The 14,545-nt window shown below is 38.4% G+C and overlaps 1 protein-coding gene across 1 annotated transcript in view; it reads left to right on the top strand.

The window, feature by feature from the left end:
• The window catches only part of Ikzf2 (IKAROS family zinc finger 2), a 137,711-nt gene that overhangs the window by 88,148 nt on the left and 35,018 nt on the right, over positions 1 to 14,545 (top strand). The window contains exon 4 of the mRNA XM_032901295.1: positions 7,575 to 7,841. Coding sequence (XP_032757186.1) covers positions 7,575 to 7,841 — 267 coding nt within the window. The remainder of the gene's footprint in view (positions 1 to 7,574; positions 7,842 to 14,545) is intronic.

Raw genomic sequence — 14,545 nt, 5'->3', positions numbered from 1 at the left:
TCCCCCTCTATCCATAAATTGGAGACGGGGAGATTTGGCAGGTGAATGTTCACTCTGCAGGCCTGGAAGCTGGTCATGAAGTTTGTAAAGAGAACCACTGCTGCCATTTTGTGGAAAAAACCAAATAGACTTAGAAATACTGAGATTTGTTTGAGAGGTGCTCAGGTTACTTCCCCTTAATCGCCAGTCTTAGCTTGGTCGCTACTTGACGGGCTTTATGGGCTCTGCATGTGTCACTGACCCTCCTGCATTGCGTGTTCCACATGTGTAAGCTTCACAGGGTGCAGACAAATCAGAAGGTGTTTATAGGGCCCTTCCAGCCTTAACCTCCACATGTGTGAGCCACAGGTGGCTAAAGGGCTTTGGCTTTCCCCATCTCCTAAGCTGCTGAAGAAAATTTGAATATTCACTCTCTTACAGTGGCCCCACAGAAGAAAGCCCTGCTCCATTCCTTATCACTGTCTCTTTAGTGACGATGCTGCCTTTTGACCTGGTTAATTGTCCTCAGCAGCCTCCAGTTAGCCGTGTCATGGTTCCCTTTGGGAGCATGCCCACTGGGCTGGATAGTAATGATTTTCCTGCTTACCTAAGTTAGGTGAAGAATTTGTGTTCTCCCCTTATTAAAGTTATTTCCCAATGTGATTTGTTTTGTAAGCTTCCCATAGTTATGTTAAATGCAGGATTGCCAAACACCAGTTCAATTACTCTTACATGAGATGAAATCCACCCTCAGAAGTTTTGGCAGGACAAGCTGGTCTTTTTTTCCAATCAGACTCTCACACAATTTTCTCTTTACCCCAAGCTGACAAAGTAATTAATTACTCATATTAGAAATTGAATTATATATGTACACACTGTGCTGTTATCATTTCTTAATGTTGGCATTCCTTTTGTGTTAACTAATAACTGGTCATTGCCCTGTATGTGGTGGGCAGGAGATACAGTGAGAATTTGGTCATCAGTGAGAGCTGCATCCCAGCCTCCACATTGAATAGCTGCACAATTCAAAACTGTTATTTTGCCCATATTTCCACCAATAATGTAAAGATGAAACTAGATGTTAGTGATTGTTACTGTTAAATATCTTATAGTGTAATTCTCTCCTGTCCTATGGCGATATTATATTGATGATGTCTTATGCTTAAAACCTATCTCTATGTCAGGTTTCTCAGGTATGGTTAACTCTTTGCAGGTTTTCAGTCACATAAAAAGGAAAGTAAAATGCTCAAGTCAGCAGCAACTGCTCAACAAAATGTATAGGAAGTGGCTGTCTGTGTCATAGAAGGATCAGATTGAATCTACCCTGTATTTTCTTTGAAGACTGTAATGTTGGGCATTGTAGAGTTAAAGATTATGTGTTAATGAAATCGCCACCATGTTAGACCAACATAAGTTCCACAGAAAGAGAAACTTTGCTGAAAATGGTGATGAGAGATTTGGGGTCAGTGGTGCGCCTACTTGGATGGGGAAGGCCGGGGAGATGGCATTGCTTACTAGATGCCAAAAGTATTGTGGTAAGGACCTGAGTGTGGCGCTCCTTCACCCATGCAGTGAAAACAATATTCACAGAAGCCAGACTTAGGTAACCCCAGTTATCTGTAACCCCCGTGCTGGTGAGGGTGGGCGTGGAAACATGGAGCTCTTTAACCAATCAGCAGAGCCAAAAGAGGGAGGTCCAAATTCTTACCCTGTCTCAAAAATAAAGTGGAAAGTGATTGAAGAATACACCCAACTTGGACACCTCCATACAACTACAGAGAGAAGCACACATTAACACAATCATGTACACACACACACACACACACACACACACACACACACACACACACACACACCATATGATGAGCAGCCTCAGACTACCCACAAACAGCTCAGCTGCTGTTTGATGACACTGGTGTCTGGACTTGCCTGACCGTTTATAAAATAAATACTTTAAAGATTTCACCAGGGAGATGTTTTGCAAGATTAACCCACCATGGATCCACGATAAACAGGAATAAAGTTTTTATGGCCCTTGACAGTTCACCGAGGAGTTAAAAATGGTTGCATATGTTTTAAGGTAACCCTGGTTATGATCGTTTTCATTTGTTGGGCCTGTTGGTAGATTCTTAGCTAGTACTTGTACTTCATATCAATTCTGGAGCCACTTTTCCTTGCTAACACTTTATTCAAACAGCTGCTAACCTAGTAACACAGACTTCAGCAAGTTCGGTGTCCTCTTTTCAACATTTCTAAGAGAGTTTATTAGTAAAGATTCAGCTTGAGCAGATGATTACATAGAAATATTGAATCAATTAATGTGTTTAACACCATTTTATGCAACTGGCATAGAATGGGAGAGATAGTTTCTGAGTTCAAAAAAAAAATTAAAAGTAAGTGCCTACTTGATTTCTGACAGGGCAGAAACCACATATATAAAAATAGAACCACACATGGTAGCCACTTTACTTTGGGAAGAATGACATTTTACTCTCCTTTTTATTTGCTTGTGAAACTAACATTACTTGACCTCCTTTACTATTTGCTTCAATTAACACTTTAGGCTTTCCATGTCGGCTTTCCATGTCGTGCCGTGGAGATGGCGTATTCAGTAAAGTGCTTGCCAGTGCTTGCCTTACAGAACTTAGGTCAAAAACCAGAGGTGGCATCCTGTGGTAGTCCCAGGGTTAAAAAGGCAGATACATGTGTATCCCTCAGACTTGCTGCTCAGCTAGCCTGGTGTACTTGGAAGTTTCCAGGCTGAGAAGAAAGACCCTGTCTCAAAAATTTTTTGGAAGGAGTATAGTACCTGAGAAACTATACTCAAAGTTAATCTACACACACACACACACACACACACACACACACACACACACACACACACACACACAGCCCACACCACACCAAAACTGAAATTTTAAAATTGTTTTTAAAAAACAGAAGTTGCCAATTTGACAGAAAATAATCTAGAACACTTAGCCTGTACTCTATATGATTAATTTCATACACCCTTGCAAATGGAGAGAAATCATAAGCCCCCTGCATTCTTTCTCAGTACCAGAAGCTTAACTAATCTCCTTGTGGGTTAGTAGAATCAGGTCATACTAGTAATAAAGTTTTAAGTTGTATAAAGTTTATATAAACAAAATATGTCCAAGGGAAACTCTTCTTAACCTTGTATTATTTCATTCAGCATATTTGTTATGTAAGTAAATTATCTTAGTGAAATAGCCACCATATTTAAGCATGAATTCCTTCGTGTCCTCTTTCTATGTGCATACTGTCTTGTTAGTGAGAGTTTCTTAGTAAGTTAATGCGTTTTGTTTTACTTTTAGTCATCAACCTCCAATAAGTGTTAAACAAAACAGGAGCAGGCATTTTAACACATTCTTCTCTTTCTTGACGAGAAGGTCCTGTCAGTGATCAAACCTGACTTTTTGTATAAACTCAGCAAGCACTTTGCTTGAGTTACTCCTGACCTTGACACTATTTTACTTCATTACTATTGTTATTAATTATTATATCTTCTTATTTAAAACAATTTTTGTATTTAAAATATTTAAATAGATTTCGATCATATGCTTTCCTTTCCTCAAGTCCTTCCAGGTCCTATCTCTGTCTTGCCCAAACTTAAGTTCTTTAAAAAAAAAACAAAAAGCAGACAAAAGCCAACGTCTGCTGTTTCTCGCTGTTGAGGGAGACGGTGCAAGTGGAACACTCAGGCGTGGAGAGGACATTAACTCTGTGGTTCACTCTCATCAGTGACTCCGCTTTTGTTTTAGCATAACTCTGGAGGAGAGCAAAGTTGTACTGCTGCCTATGTCCATTGAATTCATCTCTTCACAGCTTGAAACTACTACTGTTATTTTGCTAGTTTTACATGCTACTGTGTGTGTGTGTGTTTCAATGATCTGTATCTGTTTACCTATATGTAAATTTTCAATCAGTTCTCTCCTTAATGCCTCACCCATGTATTATGGCTCTCGACTGCCTGCTACAGATCTGCACACGGAGAGCATGTTGAAGCCTCTAAGTGTACATAGCTCAATATGCTTACTGAAGAAGCTAATCGATTATTTGTTCAAGAAGTCACCTTTTTCCTAAAAACGTTCCTTTAATACTTAGTTATATACAGTTTGGAAGAACATGCCAGACTTACATAAAATGAAGTTAGCTTCAGCCTTCTATAGAATAGGTATAGGCTGCTTGTGAGAACTTCCTAGACTACATTGCAAAAAATAATCCATGTACCGAAAGTTCAAACTCCAATTTCAAAATTGAAAAGTAAAATACTATTAGTATTATATATAGTGGTCCATTGTTGTATTGGGCTTATATTTTGATTTAAACAGTGGTAACCAACTCTTTATTAATGTGAAAATTTAACCTTTTTTCCCAATACTTGCATTTTAACATAAAATACTTAAAATATTATAGGTTCTCTGACATATTTAGGGATTCCTTATACTGACAATAAATTATACCATAGTGTTTTGAAGTTAAACAGAGCTTCTGTTTAGGAGTTAGGATTTAACACTAGTAGCAGTTGCTTCTTTAACACGGAATGTCAACCTAACTTTAGACACAGGCATTAGCATTTGAGTTATTATGGGATTTTTCTTGTGTGGACTACCGTTTTTGGTAAAGTTTAATCTATGACATGTGTATTGAAATTTGTTACATATTACTAGTAAGGAAATCTACTGTAAGAAAAGCAATGGGACACAAAGTTACATGACGGGCATAGTCTCTTACAGCATCAGCACAAGAAACACTACAATAGCTTTATCATTTTTGATGTCTTGATTCCAGCAAAAATAAACATCCCAGTGTTTGCATCTGGTATACTCTTCTAGAAAGAACAGATCCTCCTGAGTATATTTTAATCTGACATTCTTTTTGAATGGCATTTTAACAATGTCCATTGTTGTGTTCAGATGTCCTTATTTTAATGTCCTCACCTTAAGGAAAAAGATGTTTAAAACTCGCGTGTTCTTTTGTATAGTTCTGTCCTATTTCGATATCTGAGAGGTTGATACCTCTATGTTTAATGTCTGCACATGCTCATATGTATTTCTTGAGTTCTGCCAGAGGAACTCTGGCAAGCTTTATGCTGGTTAAACACTGCTTGTCAAACACTAGCAAACTCAACTCATGAATAAAATAGCAAGCCGAAATATTTGAAAAATACGTCAGCAGTGCAGAACTAAGCTCCTGGGTAAATGCTTGGGATAAGAGTTTTCCTCCCCAGGTCTGAAGTGTTCACATATACATAATGAGGTATCTTGAGGAGAGATCTGAAGTTCAAGCAGAAGTAACACTATACAGCATTCCCGGCATGCTCCCATGTAGACTCCTGTACAGCATTCCCACAATGCTCTCTGGTTGATGACAACCCGTTTTGTTTTTGGCTGTGGGCTATTCTTGTAGGTGTCACACTAGCCCCACAGTCATTTTAGGGATTGGATATTTTTGTTTTTCTGACTTCCAGATTAAAAAAAACATTTCAACTCAGTGAAGGAAGTTTGAAAACCCGATTAGAAAAAAAAAGTGGGCAAAGGATGTTGCTAATCAGTTTTCAGAAAAAGAAGCAGCATTTAAACTTCTAGGGGTGAGCTTCTGTCACAATTTTAAATGCATGTAAAACTACAAGACTTTTCACACTGATCCTTCTGTGTGAAATATCTGTGTATGTAATAACAACAAAGACGGAGTGATCATAAATCTGTTGACGGTCTGGATGCATGATTCATATTACATTTTAAATGGATCCGGATAGACTTCTAAATGTGAACATTAGGATCCTGATTTCTTTTGAGAAGGAGACTGAGGGATTTTGAGCAATGACTTAACTTTCTCAGTCCTTTATATTGTTTCCTCTTTCTTCACAATGGCATAGAATTGGTAGTATGAAGCTGGATTGGAGGAACACAGTTGTCGTGATTTTAGTAGCATCTGTGACTACATACTGCTTGACTATCTCCTACCTGTCACAAGGTCTATGGAATGCTTGGGCCGTAGTGTTGAGTAGAACACTCTCTTCTCCTCTCAAAATCCAGTAGGATCATATCAGTCTCTCAATTGCTAGACTCAACAAGGGTGACTGTCCTTTCGTGGATTCTAGAGTAGTTCACATCACAGCAGTTCATTGATCTTCACCAAAAACTTACCAAATAATTATAGAGCTACATTGCCCAAAACGAGAAGCGTGTTTACTGAGCGGCGTACTAAGTCAATGCTCAGATCAGCCCCGAGAAGTAGAGACAAGACCATTTCCAGTTAAAGGAGGGCAGGGAGCAATGTTAAGTTCTTTAAAATGCTTGGCAATTTAAGAATGCATCTTCACTCTTGCTAAACTGTTCTGCCCAAGCCGTACTCAGCATTTGGAATTCATTGCCACTTTTCAAATGTACGATAAAGATTCACAGGTTAAGCAATTAGTTAGGGTTATATCACTGGCCCTCTGTAGCATCCCGGCTGTGAGTAGAGAGCTCTGGAGAGCAGGACAGAGCCAGCCATTTTGATGACGCCCTATTCTGATAAGCATTAGTTACATATCCGGTCACAGGATATGTAACTTCTTCAAGAAACTAACTGTGGTAATAATAAGGATACACTTTCTTTTATGAACTCATTTCCTCTATCGAGGTAGCAGTGAAGTCATTTGTATATTTAATAGCTTCAATGTGGATTCTTAAGAAAATGTCAAGCTCCCAGGACAAATACCTGATGCTAACTCAAAGCCTGCCTCTGCTTTGTGAAAAGACTAAGCAGTTTAGACTGAGGGCTGTGTTAACAGAATTCCAGCTTTTCTGTGGGATGATCCAAAAACAGCAAACAGAAGACGTCAAATTTCTTAACAGTCACAAGTGCATACACGCACGCTAAGCCATTCCTGTCGTTAGCCGCTCTTTGGTTTATAGAGATCAGCGTTAGCACATTTTGGTTTACAGCCTAGCATGCTCCATAGAGGGCCGTGTTAGGAGACAATAGCAGGGTCATTTAAGATGGCAAGGTCTGTGCACTTTACCTCACACTGAAACGGCTCTCAGCTAAATGTTTGTGTTCAGTCTGACTCGAGGACATTTGCCTGGACAGTGCGCCTTGCTCCGTGACAGACATTTGTGGGATTAAGATCTCGAGTTGTTTCTCTTGCTCTGTGCAAAAGCAGGTTGACACAGGTACTGTGATGTGAACCAGAGAATGCGAAATAAATGATTGTTAAATTAAGACAAGGCCTGGCTTAGCGGGTTAAGCAATACTTAACCTTGTGTCGTCCATGCACACTTTTCATTCTTATTGACTCTAAAAGTGCAAACTTTAAAAAATGCAAGAATTAGTTAATGACTTGCATAAAGGCAGCAGGGCTGAGTGAAATAAATGAGTGTGTGAAGAAGTGAAGGGTCCTTTGTTCACCAAGACGGCTCCTGAGAGGGATCTCACCAAAGACTTGCCCACTAGAAGAGCATCAAACACACACAGCATGGATTGACTTAGTGTGTCATTTCCACCCATTCGGCAGAGTGACAGTGGGTGGGAAAGAAGTGGCGGTGACGACGCGTAACAAGTGTTCTCAAATTCCTTTTAAATCACAGCAAATTCTGTAAAGCTGGAAATGCAGAGTGACGAAGAGTGTGACAGGCAGCCCCTGAGCCGTGAGGATGAGATCAGGGGCCACGATGAGGGGAGCAGCCTAGAAGATCCCCTAATTGAGAGCGGCGAGGTGGCCGACAACAGGAAAGTCCAGGATCTTCAAGGCGAGGGAGGAATCCGGCTTCCGAATGGTAAACTGAAATGTGACGTCTGTGGCATGGTTTGCATTGGGCCCAATGTGCTTATGGTACATAAACGGAGTCACACTGGTAAGCAGCTGAACGCGTAACCTGATGACTGCCCGTGGCGTCTGATGTTGATGTTACCTGACCCCTGTTCTCTTTCCTCTTTATTCAGGGGGGACCATGGGAAGTTACCTTTTCAGAGTTCTGCTAGTCAGGGATTGCTGGGAGGCAGAGAGTAGCCTGGGTCTGGACTTCCTGACTTCAAGTCTGAATAGCATGTCAGAGAGAAGAAGTTTGGGATTCAGTTCAACAGTAGCACTAATACGATAAGGGATCAAAAGGTATAGGAGAATTTCACTGGGTGATTCAGTCTTTTTATATTTGTATAGATATTTGACCATACCCAAGGGCAGATAACAAAGTTATTAGTCTTATGCTACAGAATAGAACTCAGACATTTATATAGGGAAGAACCATTTCTGTTTTAGTCAACTTCCTGGATTCTTATTTCCGGTCAGTCTATGCCTACCAGAGACCTCTGGAGCAGATGGGTACTTTCTCTAGTTCAAGGAGGTTACCATCTTGTGATGTTTAATTGTAACCCTGGAGAAAGATGTGTAGGGTTAGACATGTGAAAAGGTGGCAGGTATGTAGACAGAAATGTGGAATTGTGGAATTAGGTGAGGAAAAAGCTTGTGGATAATTTAATATAAGCTTTTAGGAATGGAGAGATACGAGGAAGGAGTGTTATAGAGACACAGAGTGTTTGATAGAAGGAAGGACAGCGAGGGAAGGATGGAAGAAAAGAGTGGAGAAAAAACGACACAATAAAATTGTGTGTGTGTGTGTGTGTGTGTGTGTGTGTGTTATAAAGAATAACATTAATGGTTTGCAAACTTTAAAGTTTAGCAAGACAGGGTGGCACACACCTGTAATCCCATAGTGTTTGGCGAGTGGAGGCAGATGGATCAGAATTCAAGGTCATACTAACTTACATAAAATTTGAGTCCAGCCTGTGCTACATTGAAGCTATCCACAAACCACACAACAGCAAAACTTTTCAACCCAGGTGTGGTGCTGCACACCTTTTAGCCCCAGCACTTGGGAAACGGAAGCAGGAGGATCTTTGTGAACTCAAGAACTGGTCTACAAAGTGAGTTCCAGGCTAGCCAAGGCTACATAATGAGGCCCCTTTGAAATCAATAAAGAATTGAAGGAATAAATCTTTGAATAAACCATGGTGGTGGTGTTCGTAGCAAAAATATTTAAAATTAATATTCTCCATTTAAAATGTGATTTTTTTGTTTGGAAAAGAGGACAAATCACATGAAATTTTTATTTTATTTTTTTTTATCTCTTGAAATTTTTATTTTTAAATTTGGCTTCAAAATAATCAACTTAAAAATTTATCCTACAGTGTTTTGTTTAATTAGTCAGTTTTATTTTTAGAGCTCTCATGACACACTGAAGAAAAAATGATCTGCCATGTATCCGGTTCTAGGAAAGTCACCAGTGGGGCTGGAGCCATGGCACTTTTGCTTTATAGATTAGCTTAGTTTGAACACACACAGTTGGGCTACTACTTTGCAGGACCCTATTACCATACAGCGTGATCATAAACGAAGGCTGATGTCTTTCTAATGACAGTCAAATTTTCACATTCAGATTAGTGTAGTCATGGCATCCACTTTCCAGTGTATGTATTCTTCTGGCCATAACAATTAGTATTCTTGCTTTTTGTTTTGTTCTGAATATTCTTCTCAATGAATGTGATGTTTTAAAATGTTCTTTTCAATGAATGCGATGTTTATATCACCAATGAATTTTTTCTCTAATATTTTAGATTTCTAGGGAAAAGTTAGTAAGAAATAAAGGAGGGCTCTATAAAACTAATCTATTCCTGCTCCATGCTTATGAAATAATACCGGCTTGGAAAGGGAGTTTACAAAACTACATTTATTATTTTAGAGGGTGTGTCCTGAAGGGCATTACACATTCTTTTAAATGAGTAATTTTCTTTATTTGGAGTATTAACACTGTTCATTTACTTTACGGTTGAATTTTATTACTGATAATTTTAAGACTGAAGTTTATACAAAATACTAGTTTGGGAAGATTTTTAATAAATCTTTCATGCTTTTTGTAAAGAAATTCAAAGAACATGAGAACCCTTTCTTAAAGACTTTAATTTGTGTTTTAGTGTATCTGTTGTAAAATTCACTCATTTTTAAATAAAATAATTCAACACCTGCTCCTCTCTCCACTTTATATTTGCTACAAAACTGGAATGGAATTATTTAAATACTGAAAATGATGTAGTTGGCATAAAACTTGATTATCAATAGCTACACCGATCTCATAGGTCCTAAAATATGAGACTCACTAGTAAGGGCAAGGAAAATAAACTAAGCAACTATTTGAAGTTCACTCAACAACACAAACTCCTTTGCCTTACTGAGCTATTTTGAAAACTAGAAATCCTTCAGATCTGGGAGATTTTTGTTAATCTCAGTAGATATTCACAGAAAAGCCTAGGGAACTGTGGCACTCTGTTAGGAGTGGAATCTTAAATCAGGCCCTAACTATACATTTCTAATTACTTAGTGGATCCCAGTTGATTGTCATATGCTCAATTCCACTGTAATACTGTTTGCTAACAGGCTTATTTATGTTTCTTTAAACTAGATTTAGAAAGGTGTCTTAGTTAGGGTTTTATTGCTGTGAAGAGACACCATGACCAAAGCAACTCTTATAAAGAAAAACCTTTCACTGGGCTAGCCCACGGTTTCAGAGGTTTAGTCCATTATCATCATGGTGAGAAGCATGGCGGCTCCTTCATGGAGAAGGAGCTGGGAGTTGTAATCTGAAGGCAGTCAGAGACTGCCCCGTTAGACCTAGCTTGAGCATCTGAGGCTTCAATGTCCACCCCCACAGTGACACATTTCTCCAACAAGGCCACACCTACTAGTAGTGATATTCCCTATGGGCCAAACATTCAAACTTTTGAGCCTTTGAGGACCATTCCTATTCAAACCACCACAGAAGGTAGCATCACAAGGCATTCATTTTCTATATATTAGGAACGCCTGTCTTCATTTTAGAGCTTCTCACTCTTAAAAATTATTTGTAGCTAAACAAAAGCCACCATCTTAAATCCTTTGGGAGGCCCTTGGGGAGAATGTTTTAAGTGTTTTTAGCTCATAAATTATCTAATAAACAGTTGACTGTGAATAAAAAAACATAAGCTCACCCAGTTTCTCCCAATTACGTGGGGTGTTAGATCTAAGGCACCTTTCTTCTTCCTCTTTACTACTCTACTGAAGTGCCAATTCTAGTCTTTTAATGGCTTGCTGTTACCTCTTAGCTATTGCTACGTTAGCAAGTAATCAGGTCATATTTTATCAGACACTCTATGCATTCTTCACTGGAAATACAGGGTCAGAAAAAAAAATAGGGGTAGTAGTTCAACTGATGTGAAATGAATGTGTGAGAAAATTATAAATATAAATAATCCTGACTTTTGCCCCCGCTGAGTTATAGCTCTCTTGTCCTTGGACTAAACACCCAGGTCCTGTTTGTAGACTCTGGCATTTCCACTCATGCTTCATTCCAAGGCTCTCGAACACTTCTTGTTGGGTTTGCAACTGAACACAGGAGCACCTCCTTGTATTTGAGTCACAAAAGCTAACTGGTCCCTATAATGTGTATTTTATTTAAATGCTCAAACACATTTAAAATGTGCATGAAATTATTTAAATTATTGAAATGCCATTTTTCGCAATAAAAATGATGTGTCAACTCATCAGGCCATCAGTAAATTGATGGACTGGCATTTCAAGAACAATACCAGCTTAGCATAATGGAGCACTCCTGTAATCCTGGGAAGCAGAAGTTGGAAAGATCAGGAGTTTGAGACCAGTCCCTGTTTCAGAACAAGTTCAAGGCTGGTCTGAGCTTCCTGAGACCTTGCATCCAGAAGCCATGAAACACAAACAAGACCCACAATCAGCTTTGATTGGACATGAAGAATACCATGCCCGCACCTCCATTAAATGTCTCTCTTGTTAGTCCAGGTTTCTCCACCCACCACTGGGAAGATTTGTGACAAATGCAGTCACAAATGATTGTTTTCAATCAGATTGCTCTGTAGTATTAGAAATATAAGGAAGAAGTCTGTGGGGATGTTAAAACATGTGTTTCCATCTGTATGTGAAGAACATAATACTTTATATAAAATATAAATTCACTCAAAAAGAGCCATCTAATTCTCCCTTTGGCTTAAAGAACAAATTAAAATAATTCAAATGCATTGTTGAAAGTTCTCATGGCATTATACAATTATTTTGCATTTATATAAAGAAAAGATAGATGACTTATTTTACTTAAATCCAAATTAATTATATTGGTTTTTCCACAAAGTCTAATTTGGGAAATTTCCCACAACATTGAAAATCAGGATCCTAATACTTTATAAAGTTTTTAAATTGAGTTAATTCAATTTTTGTTTTTCCTAAGTAGCTATGAACACACACACACACACACACACACACACACACACACACACACACACACACACACACACACACACACACAAAGTTAATCTGGTTTATCCTCGTCTCCAGTTGTAGTGCTATTGGTATTGTAACTCTAATTGCAGCCTCAGTGTTGAGCACCCGAACACAGCACGTTGTCAGAATGCAAGTCAGTTCTTTACAACCAAGGCACGAAGCATAGTTCAGCAGATTTCATATTAAAATGAGTAAAGCCTGAAACTGACAACTATCAAATGGAAAACTGACAAAGACTTAGTAGTAACTAACATTTCCCAGAGGTCGGTATGTCTGAAATTGGAGTACCTTGTTGCAAGATCCTTTTCTGTTATCAGAAAGGGACTGCTGCTTAAGCCACATCTTGCCTGTGGACACACAGAGGCCTCCATGTGGAAAGAGCAACAGAGCCATATTCCCAGATGTACCTAGGGACCCTTTCGTTATCGTACTCTCTGAGGTTTTTCTTAGTAAAAAGCCTCAAAGATATCTGAAGCATTTTGTAAATGCTAATATGAACTGATCCCATCACTAGTATCATAAAACTTGGTTAGATTAGCTTAAAGCTAGTTTAAAAAATCTTTTTACAGGGGGTTCCCTTCGTATTATTTCCTTTACAGAGTAGATTATTTTAAATACTGAATTAGCTACTTTAGTGGAGGGATTAAAGCTATCAATTCAAAGATGCTTTAAAGATGGTAAATCAGCTTGCTGTAAATGCCAACATGATTTCAAATTTTGTTTTCAGCAGAGCTACTCGTTTCATTTCTTTTCAATGTGATTGTGTCCCGATTTGTCCCTTTCCTAGAAAGCTAAAGAGTCCAAGAGCCAACCCGCACAGCAGAAGTGAAAAGTACAATTCATATTAGCTCTTGTCTTTTTTTAAACATAGCTACTTTATTGAAGCTCCCCTGTCTTTCCTTTTATTAAAATTCCATGTCAGGGTGGAGAATAGATAATTATGATTTTTAAAGTTGCACTCTGTTATTTCCCTGGAGGAAAAAAAAAATTCAAAGAATCAAAGTACGTTGTATATGTGTATAAAATTTAAAAGGATCTTAGAAACTTAGGTTTAAAAGCCAACCACAGCAGCATACACCCATGAACACTCAGTTAGATACTCTTATGCTGTTAGACCGTAAGTTCAAGGACCAGTAAATCTACACAGCAAGACTCGTCTCAACAAACAAAACAGAGCGTTTGATCAGAGTTAGATCTTTCTAACAGGGTCTCACTATGTAGACCTGGCTGGCCTTGAACTCTTAGAGATCCCTCAGGCTCTGCCTTCCAAAGGCTGGGATTAAAAACATGTGCCACCATTCCCAGCTGGAATTAGATTTCAGAACTAAGTTGTAAGGCTTCTCTGGGGTGTTTTAGACTTAAGCAGATGAAACTAGTTAAATAAACTTCAGTGTAAGCTAACTTTCATAGGATTTTTTTGTTTTTAGTGTTTTATCTGTTTTAGGTCCTTATTTAGCTTAGCTCTAACAGCTATTTTAAGGGGAAAGGCCCTATATGCAAGCTTTTTGGTGTGCACATCATTAACTTTCTGAAAGAAAACATGCTGTAGAATCCTATAAATACTTGATCTTACCTGCTTTTCAGTTCTGTAGGTTTTGTAACAGAACCGTATGGCAGATTATACAGGGTCTGCTGCTAGAAAGTGGCCAAAGCTTATCTGGTTTTACTTCCTAGCTTTTTTTGATGGAGGAACCTTAAGCTTCCATTATATTACAGGCCAAATATATTCTGAGGTATACCTCACTGGTAACATACAGATCCACGAACATGGCAATTCAGAGTACAGATTATGAAACCTGTAAATTATGCCTATCGTGTAACAAATACAGACAGGGATCCTGTCAGCTCTGAGGGAGCATTTAACTTTGGTTTCTCTCTAGGGCTCTAGAATGAGATATTTTTACCATATGTTTATATGTCAGTTTATCATTTATTTTATCTATGCTTAGCAACAGCCAGATGAAGAATAAGGGTATTCTCCTCAAGATTAATAATTATCCATTTGATCTTGATGGTTTCACTGACTTCTTGCCTCTGTATTTTTTATAACCTTTATATACCTATGATCTCTTTAGTTATCGTTGGTTGAGGACTGAGAGTATAGGCTTAAATAATTTTTTATTAGTTTCATTGATAGAGAAACATGAGAAGAGATTCTTATTATTTCTTTTTACAAAAATAATGTACAGAAAATATCTGGGAAAGATGATAATTTTTGGA

The sequence above is a fragment of the Rattus rattus genome, chromosome 4, assembly GCF_011064425.1.
Source record: "Rattus rattus isolate New Zealand chromosome 4, Rrattus_CSIRO_v1, whole genome shotgun sequence".
NCBI classification, from domain to species: Eukaryota; Metazoa; Chordata; class Mammalia; order Rodentia; family Muridae; genus Rattus; species Rattus rattus.
Note: the sequence above shows the minus strand (reverse complement) of the source record. Positions and strands in the feature narration are given on the sequence as shown.